The sequence below is a fragment of the Apus apus genome, chromosome Z, assembly GCF_020740795.1.
Source record: "Apus apus isolate bApuApu2 chromosome Z, bApuApu2.pri.cur, whole genome shotgun sequence".
NCBI lineage: Eukaryota > Metazoa > Chordata > Aves > Apodiformes > Apodidae > Apus > Apus apus.
In genome coordinates, this window is record NC_067312.1 from 12204433 (window position 1) to 12230144 (window position 25712).

General features: G+C 44.0%; 1 protein-coding gene across 1 annotated transcript in view; it reads right to left on the reverse strand.

Annotated features, from left to right (window-relative positions):
- The window catches only part of NPR3 (natriuretic peptide receptor 3), a 51580-nt gene extending 36708 nt beyond the window's left edge, over positions 1-14872 (reverse strand). Inside the window, exons 1-3 of the mRNA XM_051643258.1 lie at positions 14179-14872; positions 9308-9430; positions 4598-4764 (exon numbers count right to left, since the gene is read on the reverse strand). Of these exons, the coding sequence (XP_051499218.1) occupies positions 4598-4764; positions 9308-9430; positions 14179-14872 (984 nt within the window). The remainder of the gene's footprint in view (positions 1-4597; positions 4765-9307; positions 9431-14178) is intronic.
- Between the last annotated feature and the right edge of the window lie 10840 nt (positions 14873-25712).

Consider the following 25712-nt stretch of genomic DNA (forward strand, 5'->3'; position numbering starts at 1 on the left):
GTCATGTAGCAAACACAGCAGAAATATTTGTTTAATTAGCTCCATTTTCAGCTTTTAAATAAGAAAAACCAAGCCATGGGTGGTCTGTAACCTCAGAAGAGCAAATATCCCAGACTGTAAAATCATCCCAGCTTAGAATACTGGGTCTGACATTTAAAAAGCATTTATTGAATCCTAGGCCTGAGTCAGGAACAGAAGGTGCATTAAGAGCTTCCAAACTGCAGCCTACCACCAATTCATTAAGTGTTCGGCATTATTTAATAAAAATGGCTTATGCATATACTTTAACTGAAACTCTATTTATTCATAAACATTTTTTAACTGGAGCTTCTGTTGGGAATTATTCACAGTTACTCAGAGACAGTTTCAAATTCTTCCTTCAAGTAAACGCATGCAACTCCTGTTGCTGTCTCACCTAGGCCATAGGTCTGCAAGCAGAGCTTGTCCTGCATTTTGCAACTAAGCCAAGGATCTCAACTGGCTCACAAAGACCAGGAGACGTTGTTGATGTCTTGGTAATGCATTAACACTACACAAAAGAGAAAACTGCTACAATTTGTGTAACAGCATTAAAGTGATTGCACTGTCCTTATGCTTGAACTCCAAATTCGAATTGATTTTTGAAAAAAAATGTTCCTTTTAGGCTATTTTATCAGAGAAGTCAGTCTCCAGCTAGGCACAAAATAAAATGGTCAGGCTTTCTACAGAAGGAGGTTTCTTGAAAAGAATAAAAAAATCATTACAGCATTGAATGCTGAAATGAGGGCTGAGCAGATCTGAAGCTTCAGCCCACAGTTCTTTGGGCTACATTGACTGCTTTCAAGCTCTGAAAGCAGTGACTGAGCAAACTAATAACATTTGCTAATGGACTCAGACAGCTGTTGCAATGGGATGTTGCAATCTGACATTGCAACAGAGAACATAATTTTTAGCCTCATCCTGTGCAACTTACTACCCACCCTAATACTTCTAAGACGCCTTATCAGAACCTCTTTTTATTTTTTATGCCATCTAGTTAAAAGGTGCTTAAGGAAGCTTTTTCCTTCACAAGAGAGATTCCTGAAGGAGTCAGAGAACTTGCCTTTTCCACACTCTCCTGCTCGCTCACAAGGCACAGGTTCTTCCACCTCCCCCATTTCCACAGCATAACTCTCATACAGAAACAACAGCAATTTCTGACTTGGGAAAGATGTACCCAGAACATGTTTTTCTCTTTTCTGTGTGATTTCACAGCTGGAGATGAAGATGGCCAACACTCTTTGACCTGTTACTACTTCAAGGGCCATATGTGTTCTCCATCTGGCAATTGGACAGCTGCTGCTTTGCCCTTTCTGTCTCCATTATCTTTCCTTTTGTCATCTGCTTATTTTCCATTTTTATGATGGTCTTTTTTCTTAGATAATAATGCCTTTAGGATTAGTGCTGGCAAGAGGCCAGGACAAAATGGCAGCACTAATGAGTTTTGTTTGAGTTAGGGTCACTGCAAGATAACTTCGTCCACTGAGTTGGGGCCCCTGTTTTCCCATTACACTGGTAAAATCCACACAGAGAAGAAACACTAACTGTTTCAAATTCAAACCTCTCCAAGTTCACCCTCTTGGAACACAGCTTGCAGAAAATGATGAAGGCTATATTCCAACACCAGTAGACTGGACTTAAGATGGACTGTACCACCAACTATCTTTCTCCATGTTTTTTGTTTCCAGGAGCAGAATCCAGCAGAGAAAAATCCATCTCTGTTGCTTCCCAGCCACTCATCTCCCTCTGAAGCTTGTCCCTTGGAGGTCACAGCCTTGTTTAGCACACACCCAGGCCAAAATTGCCACTTTCTTCCAATGCTGCCAAAAGAAGCACCCTTAGTGAGCTGTCCACTACCTACATAACTTTCAGAGAGGGAGGAACAGACTGTCAGCCTGGCTTTATATTTTTCTCCATAAATTTTAAAAATGGATTTTTATTCTAAAGCTTGAAGGCTGCCCTGAAAGGTTTATCCTCTAACTGTGGCAGCAGGGTCACCAGATAAGGGAATATGAAGCACATTTTCCACTGTTCAAAGTGGGGAAATGTAAAATTCATCACAAATCATGAAAAGCAAACCAGATACTTCAAATTCACACACTGCTAACAAAGTGACACAGCTATTGTGTTTTTTTTTTCCATGCTAAACTCAAGGGTACTCCTCTTAAGGATGTCTTATTTTCCCAGTGGTATAGGAGGTTGGGAGAAAGCAGTCAGAGGAGGCTCTGCTGAGATTTGTGTAAGTTATGTATCCATGTAATACCAGGACACTCAGCATTTGAAACCAAACCTCCTTCCCCCATAGCCATGATCTGTAGCTCCTCCACAGGAAGCCCCAAATCTCTGTGGCCTCTCCCATGAGCTTTCCATGAGACCAGGACTTATGTTTCAGATGACAGGAAGCTGTGGTAGGTACACACAGATCAGAAGTTCTCACTCTGCCCTGACAAGAAGGGACTGGAAGGGTGCAGAAATCCAGGTGGGAAAGTAAGAGCAGGATGAGGAGTAGGAGAGGCAGCAGCAAGAGGGGCCCCATGCCACTGCCTGGCCCCTGAAAAGGCTGACATTTTTGGGTGAGTGAGTGTTTGGAGCAGGATGAAAAGCTCTGGATCACAGGCAGGCAAGGGATAGAGGGAGAGGCAGCCCTCAGAGGCAGGCAGAAGGTGAAAGACAAGGCAGTAAGGAGCCAGGCACCTGTGCAGCTGTTACAGCCAGGAGCACTGCCAGCACAGACAGCTGATCGCACAAGCAACCATGGAGTGAGGAAAGAGAAAAGAGGACCTATGGCAATGGGTACACAGCTCTGAACAGAGCCTCTCCAACAAACACAGTAGCCTGCAAAATTTCCTTCATGCCAGCATGGGGAGAATTTACATGGATCCACTTCTGCTTGACCATACCAGGGCTTGCACCTACCTGATGTCCAACAATGCTGAACTTGCACAGGGTTTGCAGTGGGCCCCATCCTAAAGAACTGCAAAGCATCCCCCTGCCTGCCTCCAAACCGGGCACAGAAAGCATCCTGAACTCTAGGAAGTTTAACAGTCTTCTCATCTGGGGCAATGTCACACTGCCCAGACTAGAAAAGCCACAAAATTGTGGATGACTGCATCTTTAATATTCAAAATCATATTTCTCACCAACCACAGCCAAGAACACCTGGCAGATTCTCAGACTTGCTAAGAGACACCTCTAAAAGGGCAGATAGAGGGAAAGGGGAGGAAGAGCAGAAATTACAGTCTCTCTTCAAAACTCATTTAGCAGGTTCTTCAGAGAGCAGCTCCTTGAACTTGGCAATTGAGTTTTCTCCACTAACACAAGGCAAAGAATGCCAACAAAAGACCACTTCAGCCTACCTGGACTGTGAAAGTTTCACAAGAAAAATATAAACCCCTGATGTGATTCAAACTCAACATTTTAAGTAAAACTTTTAAATAAAATACATGCAAGTTCTAAGAAGTACAGCTTTTCTGAGGTTTTCTGAAGACAGAGGAGGTTATGCAATAGATTGCAGGAAATGTCACTGATTAACACAATATTTGAGTTCATCAGCTTGTGCTCTGAACTAAAGATGATGCCTCCACCTGTGAGGGACCTATGCTTTAAGGAATAGGTTCTTAAGTGGAAGCTGGAAAATGAGGGGTTTGGTTTGCTTTCTTGAGTTTCAGGGATTAATTCCTAGGCCTTTTTTCCGACAGCTAACGACTGACCAAAGTCCCTTCAAGTCTCTTTTCTTTGTAACCATATCTGGGAAGTTTACTTCCCATCATGGGGAAGGCTAACTGTCTGAAAGAATTTAGATCAGCATGCAGAAATCCCTACAGGTATGTGCTATACATTCTTGCTTTTACAGAGGATTTTTCTATGAAAACACCTAATGAAGCAGCTTCACAGTAGCTCAAAAGCAACTTTCAGAGGCACCTTACTCCCACAAGTGGAGAGATTAAAAAAAGACATACTTCTTCCACCTCCAACTCTAGAGCACAGTGGCACTCCCCTATGCTTAAAGCAACTTGCAAGGACTATACTGGTATTTTAGACAGTTTAAAATAAAGAACAGCAACAACCTAAATATTCTTAGTTGGGAAACAAGACTTTTTTCTCATTTGTATCAGGAAAAATTTAATCAGATGCAACATGGAGAGTGTAAATTTTCTGAGATCTGATTCTACAAAAAAAAATATTGGAAGAAAACAAAAAATAATACAGCTCTTTGCCTGATAAAAAAAGCAAGGTATTGGTGGAAGAGGGAGACAGAGCTGGCAATATGCCTTTCTCCAAGACTTACTTTCTCTCTCAGCAATATGCTTTCTCTGAGAAAAGGACAATCAGTCATGGATGGTGGTGCACAGATCTTGTGCACCTAGACCAAGTCTACTCATGCTAGTTGCATTATTCAGAAAACAAACACAAACAAGAAATAATAAAAAAAAAAGAGCGAGATAACATAGGCAACAGTGGGATTTTACAACTGAACCCAGGTAATTCCATCCTGATAAAGTCTCACTGCTACTTTTGCTCTAATTAGGAGCATGTTTTTGAAGATGCTGAGACCTAAAACCCATCATCAAGTACTTACATAGTCATCCTCATGCAGACCTTGCTTCTGAACTGAACTTTTCACTTCCAGAGAAAACTTCTCAAACTCAGGCTTCACGGTCCTCAGCAGAGTGATGGTTTGGAGGTAAGAGTATGCCTTCTTGGCTTCAAGGTCATGTTTGTCACCTCTTCTCCAAGAGCCATTTCCTAAGGGGAAAACAAGCATATTTTCAACTCCAAATTAGGTACCATTACAGGACTGCCTTCCTTCTCCACCCAGAAGTGCCCTCTCCTGCACACTGGGGAGATGACAGAGCACAAGGGAGTGCTGAACCTGCTCCAAGATGTGCAGGAAACCAGGCAGGGAGGAATGGCTGGTGGGAAGTAAATGTGCACACAGAACAACTTCACTCCCATGCTGTGCTTGCTTATTTTTAAAGGGTGGGATGAAGCCTAAGCATGAGAAGACACCTCCAAGCTAAAACCACGTGCCAGATCTCAAAAGCAGTGATATTTATACACTAGAACAAGTGAGGGAGGATTCAACCACAAAGTTTTTGTTACACATCACTCCACCAGTGACACTCTTGGACAGTCAGAAAGGCACCAGTAAAGTCAATAGTACAATCATCACCCTGAATGGGAGGCAGATGGTGCAGCTACTTCTCCCACGGCTCTCCCACTGCAGTCAAGGAGAAAACCACAACTACAGTGGCTGCCAGGCCAGCCCTGCTCCTGGTGGAAAAGGAACACTTAGAAATGAGATCCTGCACATATGCTGTATTTACACATGTTTTGTGTCATAGCAGGGGAAGAGTCTCACTCAGACCACCAGTACAGTAATCAGATTTTTTAAAAAGCAGAATATCTGACTGGCTTGTTAATTAGCAGCAGAGACCTTCTGTTTAAAAGGCCCTGACCTTAGCAGGTCCTAAGACCCTGAACCAAAGCTTCACAAGATCAGTGCAAAGGTTCACATTTCCCTGGACCAGGTTTTGTGTTATTGTCCATAAATAATAAATAGAAGAGACCTAGTGGGAACAGTGGTAGCCCTAAGCAATGAGCCTTTAAATGCTTACAACTAATTAAAAGCTAGGCAGTCATTTTATTTTTCAACAAACAGCAGCAAACCCCATCATGGCTAAATAAGACTAAGACTAATGCTAAGCTCATAAGGCAACCTGGTTGGACCACCTAGGTCCCCCCACAGCAAGTGAATACTTAGCCTGCAGTTTGTCCTCCCACTACCCCAGCATTGCTGCTGGGACTTTTTTAAAAATGTAACTGGAAAATGGCTCTACTTCCTCAATGTGCACAGGGGAAGAAACTAAGGATCTGCACTTCTCTGGATGACAGGTCTATCCTCCTGCTGCTTTTGGTTCCAGGGCAGCTTCTGTCTCTCCAAGCACAGGGTGGGACACACAGGATCACCTGAGAACTTTTACGTCTCTTTTCCAGCCCAGCAAAGTTCTATTTACTACAGCTCAGTACCAGCTAGGACTGCTAGGACTGTAATCTTGATAAATACCATGAACCTTGCTAATTCTTAAATTTTATTTTTTTTTTTAAAGTGATTTCATTCTCTTAGGAAGAAGCTCTAGATACACCTGCCTTGATTTAGGGAATTCTTTCTGACTACAAAGTTTAACTGATCAAAATTAACGAGGTCAGGACCCTAATTGTCAGACCTGCTGGAAAAACTGGAGAGCAGCTCACATCTTATCATCTGGTTTTGCCTTCAGAGGTAGCATTCTTCCCTTCAGTGCCTGCACCTCGTTCTTGTTACTGCTTTCAAAGAGGAAGACATGCACGTCTGGCAATTTTAAGCTTGCATGTCTTGCTAGCTTCCCCACTAGTGGGTAGAGCCTCAAAGCTGAAAAGCCTCTGCCCCAGCTGGGTACCTGCATTTCAAGGTGCAGTTTTCAAGAAGTATGGCAGAAACTATGGCACAAGGGACTTTGCTATAGCTTTATGTTTACAAATTTAGAGGACTAAAAAGAGTGGTATTACAGACAAAAATATGATAGTGTTGACAGAATGTTAATAAGTTTCTGTCCTGGACACTACACATATTTGTTTTTAAAAATCCTGACATACACTTGCATAACAACATTCCTAGAATAATTTACATATTTAAATTCCTTCATGGATTATTTTGTGGGAGGTCGTCTTGCCACAGTACTTATGTGCAATTACTGCAGCCTTGGCATTTAATGTGCCTGCTCTTCAGAAAAGCTCAAAATATTCAGAACAGAGGGCAAAACCAAACTGCAATATGGTCACCTGAACTTAAAGGCCAAGTTCCAATTTGCCAATCGCATCTACTTCTAGACCTTGTACCTTTCATAAGGCACAAAAACTAGTATCTCCAGGTTCTGGGAACAAGGAATTCTGAAGGAATTTATCTACATTTCTCTATTATGCTTGCTTTCCATATGTGATGACCATCTGCACAAAAGTAAGCTTCTGATGCACAGTCACTTCACTCTTCATGGAAAACACACCCACAAAGAACCAGAAAAATTAATTTAAAAGAATTATTACTTAGCAATGTCAGGAAATGCTACATTCTAACATTTTAACCACATCAGAAGACAAACAGTTTTCATTAATCCCTTGGAAAAGCTACAAGAAGGCTGGACTACCTGCAATGCAACCTACCACACAACCGGGTAGGTTTGGACCCCACCATTGTGTTGCACTGTGTGCTGTCTTCTGGGGGCTGTATCCCTGGAGACACCCACCCCACACCAGCTGTGATATGGGGCAGGGTGCTGAGCCTGGGGGTTGCAACGCGACCTCCTGCAGCTGCCGCTACCTCCTAGCAAACACCATCCTGGAAAGATAAACCATTACAAAACACAGCAGCCTGCCTCCTGCACTGCTGTGAGCATCCCCTGCTCCAGGAGAACTTCGGGTACCATCTGTCCCAGCCAGCTTCAGCACTTCCCAGCACTCATTCCAGGCAAGACAGGGAAGCCATCCACTGTAAGGAATGATTCCTCTAACCACTGCGAACACCTAAGGATGAGGGGAGTCACTGTCCAGGAGTGTCTGTTTCTCTCCTGTGACTCCAAAGGGAGCTATGGCCAGGTGAATCACTTCTGATGCATTTCAACTCAGGGAGACAAAATGCAGCAGGACTGAGCCACTGCCAGTAGCCAGAGGGGTTTCTAGATCAGTGTTTTCTAGTAGTCAAGTCTGCAAAGCTCCCAGGGCCTAAAGATGGGCCAAAATTTCAGGATATTTTGACTTCTGATATGAGTAGACCTTCAGCTTTTTGCACTGGTCCTGATGAAGACTGCAACACCAAACAGCTTTGATTACACCACAAGGAATGAAGTCACCCTGAATTCAAGATTCAACACAAAGAAGACCTTGATTTGAGCCATCAGTTTTAAGCTTGTTCTGCAACTTTATCTTTCAGTTATTCAAGTGATTTCCGTATTACCTGGCAGAACTTGGCACTTCTTTAATTAGCCTGCAAGATACATAGAGTTGTACCTGTATCTCCAAATTTGAACAGCTACAGACATTTATAGAGCTTTTCAACAGACAGCACTGTTTACTGCAAACATAATCTCAGCAAATGGACAACAAAATTTATGTAAAAGAATTTAACTTACAATTAACTGATTTATTAAACAAAATACATCAGCCTTTCAATTTCAGTTGTTCCTGTCCATCAACTTTTTTAGGCTTGAAAGAAAAAAACACCAAGTTTTCCTTCTTTTTTAACTCCCACTTGGTTTTCAATTTAAAATTAATTTGGTTTTATAGTGGGTTAGTTAAAGGCAGCCAGCAAAAGAGGTTGCTCCTGCAAAAAAAGGCTGTTCTTTTCAAATGCCATGTTGATACTTAAAGAAATCTAGTTCCCAGGTAGGAACTTCCCTCAGCTTCATGATCTGACATTGTTTAAAGCCCGGCAAATGCATTGCTCTAGTATCATTTTGAGTTTAACTGAGGCAGCTGTAGCAGCTAAAAGCAGGTTTACCCTCTGCCATAAGAACAAATGTAACTGAACACTGGCATATTTCAAAAAGAAAATATGTTTATGTTCTAAAATTAGGCCTTAATTTGACAGATCTGACCCTTTTTACTTAGGGGTGAAATCAGCCACCTTTATCCACCCTACTCCAGTACACTTGGACTGTCCATGTCGATCCAGGACTTTCTTTTCAACACAGCAATGCTGAATATTTTTGCAGATGCAGGCCGTGATCAAAAGCTGAAACAAATCAGATCATGTGGAACCCCCAGCACAGAGATTCCTTCTGGAGACCCAGGCCCAGCAGTCGCCACAGCTCCAGCTATTGCTAGCACTTCCTTCCAGACATCCAAATGTATGGCAGCCCACCAGGGAGCCAGAATACCCCTGCCCTGAGATTTGTCAAGGCTGGGGATGGTGCAAGCAACCCAGAGCTGAGCACCCACACTCTGGCATGGGGTACCCGCACCTGGCTGCTATAACTCATGTCTCTGCCTGGTGTTGCTCTCCATTGAAGTAACTACACAATTAACACCTAGAGTGTATTTGGCATCTCAAGATCTACCTAGTGGCAACTATAGCCACGAGATCTTTTATTTCCTGCAGTACTACCACAGCCCACGTGGAAGGCAACTGCAATAACAGGGAGAGACACTGGTGTATTCTGGGACTCGGTGAGGCGCAATTTGAGGCTAGCAAATCTAAAAATATTAACTGGCTTACAGAAGACTTTGCAACATTCTTGGGCAGGGAAAACATTACCATATGATGAGCTGTTGAAGAGTTCAATATTGAAGAAAGCATAGTCCCCATTGGTCATTCCCTGTCGATGAGCTGCCAACATGATGTTCCTGATTGTGTCACCGCTGGCACACATTATCACAACTGGTGGAAGAAAGTGGAAAACACAGATAAGAAGCAGTTTAAGAACTTCAGGGAACAGCCTGTTAAACATGAACGCTGCTAGAGACCGTGACCCCAGCTGTCCTCCCAATGTCGTAACGAACACAACAACACAGATAGCAAATAAAGCTGATTTCCCAAACAACTCACAGAAGGCAGGTACCAAACACAGAGAGGCTTCCTCCTCCTCTGTATCTTCTGAAAATAATTAAATAGAGCCTGAGGGAAAACTAGGTTTTTTTTACCCCTGCAATGTGTGATAAGGTCTGGCTTCAAATTCCTTCAACTGCATATATTTGTAGAGGCAATGGCAATGGTAAGCCTTCTAAGGGGACACAAGGCAATCCCAAGTGAAGACTTCAGGTGATACATTGACATTACCATTTTAATTTCCATTCCATTGAATGGTTTGTTGTAGGTTCATCTCACCTACACCTAAGTCCTCTAAAATTTGGGTATCTGGATTAGAATTTGCTGCTTCTCTCAAACAGTGGAAAGCAGCACCTCTGCAGCTGATTCATATCACCCCAAGTCACCTCTCTAGGGACAGTGGTACACCTCTCCAGGATGCAACTTTCTACAGACTGTACAATAAGCCTAGGCTTATCCCATCCTTTGATGTGATGCCTGATGTTCTAAAATGGGAAAACCAAGTACCACTTTGTGAGCATGAAGGATAAAGGTGGTTACAAGATTAAATGCCAGAGCCTCACATAGCACAGATCAAGAGCTAAGCAGGGGCTCTGCTGCTGCAACAGGACCCACATGCCCTCAGGTGTGCTCCATGAGAGCACCATGATCCAGACTGTGACAACTGTGGTTGAGAGGTTTCTTCCCCAGCCTGCCGGGCAGGGAGGACTATTCCCCTTCCTACCCCTTCCCTCTGCAAAGGCAAAGCAGGAACTCAGGCAAGGCCTTCAGCAATAGGGGGACACCTCCAACACGGAGGACATTACACTATAAACTTGTATAAAGGTTCACAAGACTGAGTATGAAGCTACCAACATCAGGGGGGTCACCAAAGCACTGCACCAGAGCATGCTTCGGGGCCACATCCTACAGCAAAGTCCTAAGAGATCCTGTTGGGACGATGATTTGAAACCAACTGCACACGCGTTTCCAAGAACACCGTCACGCATGGCAGGGCTCAAAAGCTACGATAATGTAGGCAAATATTTTCACCCCAACAATAAAACGGAATCAAAACCACATTCAGTCTTTCTGGCCAGAAGTGTTTGCTATTGTAAGAAATGAAAAGGCCAAACAGGCCAAAACTTTTCGCACACCATGAATCATCTCCCTCCGCTTTTCTGGTTGGATGCCATCACAGGCATAAAGCTCCAGATGCACTGCTGGGGTGAGTCACGTTTGGTACATCCCCACATTTCAGGAGAGTTATAGTATGCATAGCTCTGTCCTCCTGATTATAGCAGAGTAATATAATAATTTCCAGAGCAACAGAGCAAGGCATATTTCATGACCATTGTGAAGTATATTAGCATGAAGGAAAAGAAGAGGAAAAAAGATTTTCTTACAATAAAATTTGGATCAAATCTTTTCCAGATGCACATCAGGAATGAATTTGTCTCACTGTTCCTAATTTCAGTATAGGTGAGAGATTTCCTTTTGAAACATTTCCTTGCTGCCCTCCCAATTCTCCCTTGACTTTGCTTTTATAATTCATACCTATCATAAAATTGTAATCTGTAGATGGAATTAAAGAGATTCCCACAACACCAGTAAAAGACCTTGAGCAAAAGAAATTAAAAAAAAAAAAGTGTGGGGAAAAAGTCCTACTTCAAAATACATTAAATCATATTTTGTAAGCCTCTAAAGGAATGTAAGGGAAGTAATATTAACTATTTGGATGTGGTTTTTAACACAGCAGGAGAGAAAGGATTACATATTTCAAGATTTTGAAGCAAATAAACTATGAACATATCTTGCTATCTTCCAAAAAAGTAAATTATGTGCATTTAATCTGCATCTCTACCTTACCATCATGTACATGCAAATGTGTACGTGCAAACACATACAAAATGTTCTCCCTTCAGTGTAATACATGCAGACCACAGCAATTCTAATACTAATATTCTGAATTTATTGACTAGGATTATTGACTCATCCTGCAAATACTTAAAGAGGTTAATCCCACTTGCAGGAGTAATCACACCCTTTGCTATGTGCATCCCTTGGACTATGTGTTTATGTAGAACATATTTAAGCACAGGCCTGGCTTTGTGACCATTATGGTAAACCTGAGCCTACTGTCTCAAGACTGCAGCATGGCTAACTGAGCCTATAAGGGAGCTTGGAACTACTAATAGACTTCATTAAAGACAAGTGGTTAACTTTTATCAGAACATTTTTCATTATGATTTTTGGTGGCTCCAGGACTTGAGTCTTTTTAAGTGGCTCCAGGGACTGAAGAGGCAGCCACTGGCAAACGTGGGTGCTTGGCTGAGTATGATCCTGCCTCCCAGACCCCAAGAGCTCAGAGCAAACTCCAGGGCAGGTGCAACGTGACCCATGGGGCCAGCCTCTACCTCGGGTCCCCAGGGGCCAGCTGATGGGACAGCTGCAAGAGCTCTAAGCATGTATCCTGATCTGCTTGAAAGTCCACTCCCACTCAGAGTAGAAAGCCCACAAACCACTCACGGTGGGGCCACCAGCAGCAGCAATCCCTGGAAACAGAGAAGGCATAGGGTCAGAGCACAGGACAGTGTCACCATAGGTGTGACACAGAAGCTCTTAAAAACTGGTTAGTGAACCAGGCAACCAAAAACGTTCTAAAAAGTGCTTTGCACAGTGCCCTGTTGCCCACAAGCCTGCAGCCCAGTGAAAGCGACCTCCAACAAGTTTCTAGGAGAAACGAAGAACTCATCTGAGGCACATGGTGCATCCTTCTCACAACATAAGACTTTTAAATATTGTGACAACCTGAAAGATGCTGTGAGCAGCAAGACCACCCTCAGGTCCAGAGGAACAATGCCAGGCAAATCCTGCAGTCTGTCTTAAAAGTCAGAAAGGCACAAGTGGAAGCTGAAGGGCCCCACTTGCTGCATTTTGAAGCAGCAGCATGAGCCAGAGGACAAATGAAGAGGTGAGATGGAGGGAGGGGACCCCATAGGGCAAAAGGAGGGGAAAGAAGTAAGACAGAGGGCTGATTTTGTTCAGTCATTTTCAAGTTACAGAATGATGCAAGGCCAAAGGTCTCTCTCTGCTCAGCCACCACTTAAGCCCAGACAGAAAGCAAGCCTCTATTCCCTGGCTGTCAGCAGTCTGAAGAGCAGGGTTTGCCTCTTGCCATCAGTCACATTCCCACAGCACATCCACAGCTCCCTTTGGCTATGGGCGAACACTGATCTTTTCCTGCTGTAAGCAAGCTGATATGCTCTTAGCCTCAGGAAAGCCAAACACACACAAAAGTTAGGCTGGTTCGAAAAGAAAAGCACCTTTTTCCACATAGCAGTTTCGTCCAGCACTTACACGTTTCTTTCTCTCCATTTGCTGTACTTCCCAGAACAGCACTTAACAAGGAGAGCTCTATTTTAAGCACCTGCTTTGGTGAAGAGCGAATGACAGAGTCATCTGATATTGGAGCTCACGTTGCCTCACACACACTTCTGCACACGTTAAGGATCTCACAGCAGCACAAGCCCCGTAACACCCGTTGTGCCAGTCACACCGCATGATCTTCTTATCAGTCTGGTTTTGATGCTACATTCTACAACCAGGGATAACAAATTGTAACAAAGTGCTTTGTACAGCTACATCTCTCGAGAAAAACAGCCACATCTTTAACTCAATACAGCGGTGCCCTCCTGGAATATACCTTTCCACGTCTGCTGTAGCTTACTGGGGAAGCCTGTGGCTGGTAAAAGCCTCCAACAGAAAATGACGTTCTGCTAAGCCTATGTATCCATGCATTGCTCGGTGACCTCACTTTAAAACACATCTAACAACAAATTTGCACGTCCCCCAAGCACTCTGAGCGTTTTACTACCACACGATGCAAAGCAAGTTCATCCAGCCCAGGGGGTGACTTTCCAAGATGTTTTACAAGCCATTTAACTCCAACTGTTTTGCTAACAGTTGGTGGCAATATTACTCCACATACTCAGGCGTTTCACATCCACACCGACACCCCCCCCCCCCCCCCGCCCCGAAAAGCCTGCTTCCCCTAAATACATTTGTTCTTTATGAAATATTTGATGGGGCTTCCGATGGCAGGACCGGGAGAAGGGCTCGCCACAGCCAGGCACAGCAAGGTGAGAAGGAAGCAGCTTTGCTTAGACTTTGAACTTGCAAAGAGTCGCTTCAAAAATCTCAGGGAATAAGCAAGAGATTAGCTGCTCTGCGGATGGTGAAAGCTTTGGGTAACCCAGACGACTGTCAGAAAGCTGTTTTCTTACTATGCCACTAAACCCTCCCGCGTGGTGCCCCGAGGGGGAGGCTCCCTCCCTCCCTGCCGCGGGAGGCAAAGCTCTAAGGAAGGTCTCCGGGCGCTGCTTTGGCTCCGGGCAGCTCGTCCCCAGCCGTCAAGGGAAGCCTGGCCCAGGGATGCCACCACAGCACTACAGTGAGTTTCCCCACAGGCTGGGATGTGAAAGGATATCCCCCTCACGCAGGACCTTCCCCTCGCAGTGCCCCCACCACCCTCTCCCTGTCCCCAGCCGCCACCCCGAATCCTGTTGAGGAACCGAGCCGGGTGCCCCGCCACCACTCACCCCTCTCGCCGGTCTGGAGGGCACGGACAACGTCGTCGATGTCGAGGTGTCGGCTGCTCTCGTCGAAGCTGTGCACGGCCATGTGGAAGGCCTCCTCCTGGAAGACCACATGCACGCCTTCCATGGCGAAGTAGCAGCTGCGCTCGGGGTTGCTGTCGCTGTAGAGCAGCGTGGCCCGGCTCCACTGGTGGTGGCGGAAGAGGGCCAGCAGCATCTCGCCCATCTTGGCGTAGGCGGGGGCGACGCGGGTGAGGTGCGAGTACTCGCCCCCCTTGGCTCCGAACCCGGCGGCCAGAGCCCCGGCCGACAGCATCGGCACGTCCCAGTGGGCCGCCAGCCGCGCCACCGGCGCCGCCGCGTACTCGCAGACGGGCCCGAGCAGCAGGTCGGGGCGGCGCTGGTGCAGGGCCACCAGGTCCACCAGGCTGAAGAGGGCGCGGTTGCCGCACGCCGAGTCCTCGTAGGTGAGCTGGAAGGCGTAGCCGGGCGGCAGGCCGCCGCTCTCCCGCAGGCTCCGCACCGCGTACTCGATGGCCGGCCGCACCCGCCCCAGCGAGAAGAGGTACGAGTCGTCCTGCGGCAGCAGCACCAGCACCCGGATCAGCTTCTCCTCCTCCGCCGCCTCCGCGCCCGCGGAGCTGCCGCCCAGCGCAGCCAGCACGCAGCACAGGCTGCCCAGCAGCCAGGGCGGCATCGCGCCCGCCCGTCCCCGGACCCCCAGGAGAGCCCCCCCCGAGCTCCGGCAAAACTTTTCGCCCTCCTCCCAGCCTTTCCCCAGCCCGCCTCGAAATTGTTCGGTCGTGCTTTTTATTTCTCAGGTGTGGGGCGAATTCACAACCTGCCCCAGCCTGCGGGTTACGGACGGAGCATCCCGGCTCTGCTTGTCTTGTTCGCTTATAGATAAGATTATTATTAGTACTAGCTATTATTATTATTATTACTATTATTGCCAGCCACCCGCCCGCCCCCGCCGGATCCCCCCGCGGGGCTGCCGGGCTGCGCCCTCCCCGCTTAAGTAGCGCGGGAGCGGCGGCTCCTCCGCACGCCCGGGTTTGTGCGCAGGGAGGAGCCGTCCCGGGCGCTGCCCCCGGCCCCGCCCGCCCCCTCCGGCCGCCCCCCCGCCGCACACCTCTGCAGCCGGGCTGGAGGCCGCCGGGAACGGCTGCCTGGGGGCTGTCCTTCCCCCCACGTATGTAGCGCTTAGGTATGTGTCTCCGTCTGCTTTCCAGCTCGGCTGCCGCTCTCTCTGCCAAGCGAGACCCCGCGACCAGGGGCAGGGGAGTAAAGATCCCATTAGGCTTTTCATTTCTTGTAATTAGTTTGTGTTGTTCCTTCAGCCCTTCAGTTTAAGATGCGCTTTGCCGCAAAAAGGAAGCGTTTGAGGGCTCCTCCCCACCCCCCCCCCCCCCACCCCGCCCCCCGAGGAGTCGGTGTTCGGCAGGGCTGGAGGGTCTGGGGCAGGGGCGTCCGCAGCATCAGCACCGGGGGGTGCAGGCAGCGCCCTGAAGGGCTCTGTGCAGCCTGCAGGCAGGGCTGCCCGGATCCCATCTCCTCGCTCAGAAAGGCGCCCGTGCTCAGGAACGGCATAACCCTGTGGGGAAGCCGGCACTGTATCCCTGACAGCTGCCTGGATCCCTCTGGGGTCTTCCTGACACCCCCATGCCAAGAAAGCCCAGATGCAGTTTTCTGACACTTCCTACTCACTGTGTCTTACAAGTACAATTTCATGCCATGAGCAGCAGACGTTTGCCCAGTGAAGGAGCCCTGTTCTGAGATCATTTTCTGGGGGAAAACAACAACAACAACAACAAAAACAAAACCCCACAACTTTCTGAATTTTCTTGACAACGCTGCCTGGTCAGAGCATGTTAAATCCATCCCTGTTCAGCTCTGCTTACTGGCCATAAGGCTGCTCTGCTTAAGATTTTGTTAGTGTCTTTAAAATGGCCACTCCTGTTCTGGAGTAAAGAAGAAAGTCAATGTGATTATGTGCAAAATGATTTGTGAAAGAGGCTTCGGGATGCCTGATGCTTTTTCACAGCAGAATGCTAAAGGAAAGCTCTCTGTGGAGTTTTCTGGGCCCCCTAACAGCACACATCCTCAAACCCAGAAGAAGTCAGGCTGGTTTGATGTTTTACAGTTACAAAGGGAGCGCCAGGTTTGCATTTGCAAGGTGAGTGAACTGCTCCTGGCTTTACAGAAGGGATTTGTTTAGTTCAGCACAGAGGTCGCTGTCAGGGTGGTGTGTGCCAACCCACTTTTGTTGCTGCCTTCACTGTGCAGCTTGTGAATGGGAAACCTGCACTCCTGGGGTGACCATCTGCTCACCTTTGAGATACACTCATTAAAGAAAAGAAATCTGGGGGCATTTGGGCAATTACAGCCAAGAAGCGGAATGAAAACAGCAGATAAGATGAGGTACAGAAGTAATCACTTAATTTTTTTTTTATTTTTTTTTTTTTTTCCCCAGGAGCATTTATCTAACTGAGCTTGGTAAAATAAAGAAGCTCAGAAATTCAAAGATGGGTAGCATCTCTGAGAAATGTGCCTTACACATAGTTTTATTTGATTGCTGAATCAAACTTCAGAGTGTTCTTGAAGATTACATAAACATCCACCCTGGTGAAGCTGGTTTTGTGTGTTCCTGTGCTGTAAGCTATGTCAGGCATTTTTTGTTGTAAATGACTCCATATAACATAGTGGAGATTAAGCAGAATGTTACAATATACAACATGCCAGCCATCTTCACCACAAAGCTTGCAAAAACATTTTCTTAAGACACGTTTTGAAATGCTGACCTTTGTAGTCACTGTTTTATGGTGACCCTACAGATGTGTTTACAACACCGAAATCTGGATGAGTCTCTCTTGATTCCCTCCTTCCCCCTCCAGAATATCTTTTTCATTTTACGTGTGAGCTCCATACTCTCCTAGATGTCTTATTTGTGGATAAGCTCTGTAAAAATAACAGAAGAGATAGTAAGCCCATAAATCACAGAGCTACTATCCCTTCACACTGACTGCTCCTTGTGAGGTAAAGTACTGCTGGGAATGAGTAAGAGTGGAAGAAGCAGGGCCAACATGAAGGAGAAAAGGAAACAAAAAGCATCTAGCCAGTTCTGTGTAGCTGTAGTAGCATCAAAAAACCCAATTCTGATGCTTTCAGAAAAAGGTTTGGCCCACACACAGTGTGTGGTCCTCACTCACCTGAGCAATTGCATCCAGCCCTATGGGAGCCGCAGTGTCTTGATGGGCCCAAAGTGTCATGAACGTTTCATTTGTTCCCCTTCACCCTAAGCAGCTTTATAGAGAAGAATCCCAGCCTGTGGCTGATTTATTTTTCTGAGCCAGAAAGTTATACATGAGAATTTACTTGTTAATCACAACTCAAAATGTCACTTAATCCACCTCATCATTAGTTCATTTACAGTATTTTCCATAGCTATAAATTCAACATTTCTCCACAGGCATTATTTTTTTCAGCTACATAAATGCTTTTTAACTGGAATAAGTCCTGCAATTGTGAATCAGTAGCAGGCAGAATGCCCGCAGGCTGCAGCAAGAGCAGAGATTTCAGTCTGGCCCTTTAGGAGTAAAGTCATTTCAGACACAGGCTACTTTCTCCCCAGAAGTAACTCATACACGAATTGAGAATTGCTTGACTCGCTCCAGACAGCAAGACAGCACTAGCAATAGTCTGAACTGCCTGCTGCAGATGGTGAAAAGTCTTCACAGGCAGGTTCGCTGAAAGCATAGTCCCCTCTAGAGGCTGAAAAGATGAAATCTTTTAACATCGTTAGTGCTGCAAAGACACCCTGCTATTCAGGCTTCCGGATTATTTCCTTGTGTTTTTTTTGAGAAATCTATTATCTTCTTATTTCAAGGAATGTGTATGCTTCTGGAACATTCCCAAGCGACTTCTCACTGTGACATTATGTATCTGGGTGTCCTTTTTTTGTGGCTTGTGATCTTACCTTTGTATACTTGCGTTATGTACAAATGCAACACAGCTTTTAGGTAAAAATACTGCAGGATGACAACTCAAGATGAGCTGACATGTAGGTAAAAAATAAATGGAAAGGAGATGTACTTGTTCTTCTTTTAATTGGCACCAGATTCTGTGTAGATAGGTATAAAAGAACTACAAGGTGTCAGAACTACACAGACGAAACATTAGCATAGTACATACATATAGTAATAACACTTTGCAGAACTTAAGATACTCTTGCTATCTCAACAACTTCTACTTCACATCACAAAGTAAGGTAAAGGCAGGCAGGTGGACGTAATTTTTACTTTACAGTCAGCAAGAGTGTCTTGTAACAAACTTATTTCTGTGTCCCATATAGTTATAGCAAAGGAACTTGAGCCATACCTTCATTTCCATCAAAAGGCTTTGGAGACTCCCTGAAGCACTGTCCCTTCACTGCATGTAGGAACAGCATCTACAACCTTAAATTAGTGATTTCTCATTAGCTGTTCCATGACACACCTCCAGTCAGCTCATTTCTTCTCCTTTTCAGGTCAATCCATCCAGTATTATAGCAGGGATACATCAGCTCTGATACATGTTACGTGAGAAAAAGCTGAAGGTAGGCAGTAGATTTGCTTGTGAAGTTGTGAGAATAAACCTATTTTACAGCAGCACCCCATCAAGGCACCATGTTGGGATTACATTCCCTATTTCCTTTCCAATCAATGGTCTGGTCTGTGTGAACAATTAACTGCTCACCTTAGTAATGAGTGTGTCTAAATATATTATACATTGCCAAGGAAATACAGACGTCATTCAGATTCATATTAATTTAAAATACGGATAAAATACATTTTAAATACATTGTTTTTCATTTCTATGATGGCAATACAAATTTCACACATTGTATATAGCATTTTTCAGTTTCCAATTACTCATCACATGTCTTGGAAGGTTACTCTCATAAATGCAGGAAGAAACACTGCAAGTTCTATGAGGAACAGGCAAAATAATCTTTTGAAGTGTTTTGAAATAAGAACAATGTGCAAGAGATTGTATTTCTCTTGGAAGTTAATTTCTCTTCAGTAGTCCTACCACTTCCAAATTGAAGTAGTTGCTTTAGGGATTACTAAAAAGCAAGTTTTTATTTCCCCCATCATTACTATTATTAAAGAAAAAAATAATTACCTGTACTTCTGCAGTGAAGGCACTTCTGCAGCTGCAACAGCATCTTTGCCATGCCTATGCTTTTTATTTCCAAAATGAAAGAAAGCTAAAGAAGTCATGACTACAGAAAAGGTCCACAAGCAACCCAGTTGCCATTATAGTGTCACTAGCTCTACGTACTCTAACCTGATCTTGCCCTTTATATAGTGGTATTGCATGCAGTCATTAGACATAAACTGACACCGTTTCCAGTTGCTTATAATTTTAATTGAATGTTAACAGTTTGTGTTAAAGTTTTCAGGATGTGTATCTCCCATGGCATTTTTTTGTTGTTGTTCTTACTCTAGCTTCAGTTGGAATAGCTTGCCCATTCCTCAAGAGATTAATTAAATATTAATTGCCTTACATCTATAAAAAACCATGGCAACTTCTTTTTTACTTTGGCCCTTCAATTTGGGGTGGGAGAAGGGGGAGGGGAGAGCCTGTGTGTGAGGGACAGGCTCATGAATATTTGTTTGCATTTAACCAGGTGTGAACTCTAAGGTTAGAGAGACACATATTCCTCCAAGCACTCCTACAAGCAGCAAAAGGTTAATGGTATGAATCAAAGATTTCCTCTCCCCCACAAGTGAACTATCCCCTTACAACTTGCTTATCATGTTGTACCTGCACTTTCCCTCCCCAGAAACTGAGCTTTATCCCCATCCCAACCCTGTACCCAGTCAGTGACCCAATGGCACATGCACAGCACCACAGGGATGAGCACACTTGATTTGGTCCAGGACTTTGAGGGACATTAGCCACTCCAGACTGCAAAAATAACACTGGGAAGCTTAATTTATTTTTCTTTGCGTAGTCCGAGGGAAAGCTGGATGGTTCTTTTGCCTCCTCCCGAGACATCACAGCACTGGCAAATCTCCAGGGACACCTGGGCACAGAGATTCCTATCTATGCAAAGAAAATACCCTAGGTAACAGGAACTGATCTTTACATTTTATATTCAATATGGGCAGTACTCAGTTTGGGCCATTTTTTTTAAAATCATGGACTCATTCGTTAATGTGGCCTTATTAAAAAGAGCCAGCTAAGTATCAGTTGCCAGCATTGACTTTGAAGGTAATTAGCTGCCAGCAATTGCCAAGAACACCCACTCAAATGCAAGTCATTCCATTCTTGCCATAAAATTTTGTGAGGTATCTTGTGTGTGTTAGTAGTGTGTGCATGTTGTGCTACAGAACAGCTTGCCTGTGCCAAACATGGAGCCAGACAATGAGGACAAAGACTCAGAAGCAGTGCAACACTTGTGAGCCTCCCTGAAACACTGAAGAGCAAATTTCAAATGACTGATCAGGCCGGGCGTAACCCAGGACACAAGTGGAAATAAGTGGGTTAGGCCTCAGGAGCAATGGAGTATGGCTTTACTCATAAATCCACAGATGAAAAAGTGCACTAAGTGTATAGCACTGTTATTGGTGTGTTGCAAGTGTTATTTCTGCACCACAAAAAAAGAAACAAGCAAACAATCAAACAAACAAACAAACAAAAACCCCCACAAAACAAGAAGAAAAAAAAAACCCAAACAAACAAACAAAAACAACAGCCAATTTTCTGTTTGTTGCAAAGTTATGAATTATACCATGCACTACTGTGAAAGTTGTTTTGCCACACTCTGGGATGGACAGACTGGAGGAGTGGGCTAACAGCAAACTTGTGTAGTTCAACAGGGAGAAGTGTAAGGCCTTGCACCTGGGAACAGATAACCCAGGAGTGCAGTTCTGACTGGGATCCACCTGGCTGGAGAGCAGCCCCATGGAAAGGGACCAAGGTGTCTTGGTGGGTAACAGGCTCAACATGAGTGACCAGTGCTCTGCAGAGGCCAACAGGATGCTGGGCTGCATCAACCAGGGCATCACCAGCACAGATAAAGAAGTCATCATCCTGCTCTACTCGACATTTGTCAGATCACACCTGGAGTACTGCATTCAGTTTTGGTCCCTGCTCTACAAAAAGGATGTGGACAGGCTGGAGAGGGTCCAGAGAAGGGCCACAAGGATGATGAGAGGACTGGAGGACCTGCCACATGAGGAGAGGCTGAGAGAACTGGGTTTGTTCAGTCTTGAGAAGAGAAGGCTTAGGGGAGACCTTATTACCATGTTCCAGTACTTAAAGGGTGGTTACCAGGAAGATGGAGACTCCCCATTTACAAGGAGTCAGATGGAAAAGGTAAGGGCCTATGGGCACAAGTTGCTCCTGGGAAGATTCCTATTGGACACAAGAGGTAAATTTTTTCACCATGACAACAATCAAACATTGGAATAATCTCCGAAGGGAACTGGTACTTGGACCAGAGGTCTGTTCCAGCCTGGCATACTATGATTCTGTCATGCTGTAATAGCTACTTCTGGAGATTTTTCCTTTTTTTCTTTTTTCTTTTTTTGTTTTGTTTTGTTATTGTTTTTGTTTTTGTTTTTGTTTTGTTTTGTTGCTTACACATCTTAGTACAACACCTGCAAAATTTGCCCCTGGGATTTTACTAATGTAAATACCTTGGACTCCTTCCTGGGCTCAGTCCTGTCTTAAATGGTCACCCCTGAAGTACACAGAACAGTAGCTGCCTCATGTGCAGTTTTCTCCATCAAAAACCACAACATAGTTAAGAGATAAGTAGCAAATTCTGTAACACAAACATCTGCTGTGCCTTATCAACACCATAGCAGTTCTGTCCAGAGGGCTTAAAAGGGTTTTGAGAGAAAAGATGCTTTCTGGTTAGGACTTAGTAACTCTCCAATATGTACTAATACTGTTTGTAAATAAATGTTAGGAATATTGTCATGATGTCCCTCATAAACGGAGTTGGGATCAGACATGCCAGATCCATCATCAGACAAAGAAATGGATTGCTATTATGTGTACTCTCAAGACAGGAACTATTTTGATGTGCTACTTTAACATGTATTCCCATATAAATGGAACAGAAGTCTTATGATATAAAGAAACTAGACACCTATGCTTTGGCTGCATACCCAGCACTACAGGCAGTATCAGTTTACTGAGCGACATCAGCCCAGAAACTGATTAATCTTGAAGAATACTATGAGGGAAAATGTGGATTATTTTTAAAGACAGATCAGTTTGTTGATAAGGTTTCTGCTTGTGTTGGTACAGCAGAGTGATAGAGCTGATGGACAGCAGCAAGCCACCAGAGACAGGAGGCAGGAAACTCTTAGAGCAGTCTTCACCACTCAGGCCTCCCTACGTTTTTGGTTTTTTATTCCTATTTGTTAATTAATGAATAAATTATGGGGAAAACTTGGCGGGGGAACCCAAATTTTAATACTATTGACAGATCTTGTTCCTGTGGCTTGATTTTTTGTTTTCTTGATTTGGGGATATCATGCTACAAGTTGTTGAGCTTTTGAAGGAAAGTGAGAAACACTTCGAAGTCTTCCCAGGAGGCACAGAGTTGAAAAAGTCTGCAAGCTCATCACACTTCTCACTCTGCCCTTATCAGTAGTCCCATGCTTTTCCAGAAAAATAAAATATTATATATATATATATATATAATATTTTATATTGTATATGTATATGTATATATGTGTATATATATATAAAATATATATACATGCATCTGAAGAATGCCTTTTACAGATGGATCTAACTCTGTTTTAAAATTAGTTATAGTTTGACCAGCTATCCTCTCTTTTGGAAGAGATTTCTACAGTACAGCGCTGTGACTCCCAGGTGCTGTCCATAAATTTTCACATGAAAGTGAGAAAGGAGTAAGACCACCTTCCTCCCTGCAGTGGAAAAGCATCTACTGAATTGTTGGTAAATGTGCTGTATATCATATTAGCAAATGGCATTCCAGACGCAGTAAGAAGTAATGTCACTTTGTACATGTCTCCATGGGAGGAGGTATGTTTTCCACAAGCTTTCAAGGGATCAGTGAAGGAAAACCAATCTGAGTCAGGTCAAAATGAGCTTCATAGTGTCTACCTCTGTTATTAGTAGCACAGCATAAGTGAAACATTTGGATTCTAGTTCCTAGCCAGACTGGCAGCAGGGAGAGCAGAAGCTTTGCAGACAAAACTGTTCCTGTACTACTTTCAGCCACAATGTTAGATTCAGGTGAAGGACTGATTAACAAGGTATCAAGACGTAGTATCAACAGATCATCACCTAGTTGTGCACTGTGAAGTCAGAACCCTTTTTTGAAAAACGTTTGCATAATCTGCACAGACACCTTCAGAACCTATATTCAGAAATTCACCCAAGGTTTAGGTATTATTACTGTCCATGCATACAAGTATGGAATAAAATAGTGAGTATTGCAAGAAGCAGTTTTCTTCTAAAAAATGCAGTGACTTAAATATTTAGTTAAATAAAATACATGCTTCAGGAACTCTGCCATTTGCAGTTTACTAAAGCAATAGTGGAATACATATTCATATATAGACTTGGTGGAAGACAAAGTTATAATTTTTCATCACAGCACTGTAATGGGAACAAATTAGATTACCAAGAGAGGTTACAAAAGCTCCAGGAACAGATGGGTGGATGGAGGAAGGCACAGCACAGTAATGAAAAGAGCACAGAGCAAAAAGTGGTAAAGCAGTAGTCAACAAAGTTTTATGTACCAAAACAAGCCAAAAGAGATCTTCCACTTAATGAGGAATTGGCCATTTCATACATTGATTATTGTCATTCAATGTGACCAAGATGTGTGAGAAGTCAACAAATAAAAGGGAAAAGGTTCACAGAAAAAGCTAGAAGGCAGGAACTCAGCTGTCCAGAACACATCATTTCTTCCAGTTGCCAGAAATAGAGAAAGAGGAAATGGAGGTGTCCTCATCCTCTCTGCAAAGCCAGAGGGGCTTTTTGGAAGTGTGGCTTCATTTGTACACTGACAACAGAGACCTCTACAAAGTGATGTCTTCTTTATGTGCAGTTTACCATGTATTTCCTAAGACCCTGCTTGTTCTTTCCTTTCCTTGTATATTTTGATTTTGTGACACCATGAGTAAGTGCTTTTATGGCATACACACACACACACAGAAAAACTACTGCTTGAAAATGTTTAACTTAGTCTCCTGTATGTGTGTTTGTAGAATAAGGTCAAAAGGACATAAACATTCCTTATATTTGCAAAAAACCCCCAAACCTCTTCCATGTCTTCTGCTGCCAAAGCAGACAGAAAGAGTAAATATGCACAATTGTGGAAAGGTTAGCAAGAATTAGAACTCCCTCTGAAGAAGTAAGCAATGTGAAGACAGAGCCAGAAATGAGGCAAAAAAGCAGAAAGTCATCAGCGAGATATGACAGCAATGAAAAGGGAAGCTAGCTGTGGTCATAATCATTTCACTGAAACCAGAAGGCCTGCATTAGTGTAGGCTGCATTAGTTTACTGAACAGTTGCATGATTTGATTAAACCGGCATAAATTTTTGGGAAAAATATACTTAGAGAGCAGCTACCAGTCAGCCTATGTTAAGTCAGGAGGATATTTCAAGTTGATTGAATCCTGTGTTTGGTTCTTGTCCATAAAGTCAGTAGGAGTATGAAGGAGGTAAGATTGTATGTTGGAAATCTGTGAGCATGACAAGATGAAAGAGGGCTGACAAATAATACCCTAAAAATTTGATAGCCATGACAAACTGGAGAGGTACTTTAAAGCCAAACAATTTAGTAATGCACAGTGCTTTGCCCTTCAGGAAAGTGTTCAGAAAAGCTGAATACAGTGCAGGATAGCACTGCAGAAAAGAGCCAGAAACTGAAGGCAAGTGAGCAATATGATGCTGTTACATTAGCTTAAGTGCTGTACATACAATCTGAGAAATAGCCATCTCCACTCTTCAAGAATACTATGCTTGCTTTGAGCATTATTGTTTGAGAAAAACACAAACTGGAGAGTTCAGAAAGGAAGAAACAGTCTGGAAGCACGCTCCCCTGAGACAAGTTCAAAAGTTAACTTTGCTTAGTCTAGAAAAGAAAAGATTGAAAAGAGATGATGGTCCCTCCACGTAGAGCAGATGTTTTAAAGATAGTGATCACTTATTTTTTTCTGTTCCATGCTATTGCCAAAATCTCCCATCTCATTCTTCCAGGTAAATTGTGAATAAATAAATCTTTATATCTCCCCTCTGGACAACTTCTACTCTGATCAGCATTTAACAATAGAATCCCTCAGGAATTCATCTTCTGGCAGCTACTGTTTTCTGTTCTCTACCCCACTGAATAAAACCTTTAAATTATTTACCGGTTTAGTATCATTTTTAGTAAGATTCCAAATACTTCCAAGTGAAAATGACACAAAAAAGACCTTATATAAGTTGTCATAATCGGTTTGACAAAATTCAGTTCAGTTGTCCCTGTTTTCATCATCTTTCACGTGCTTCT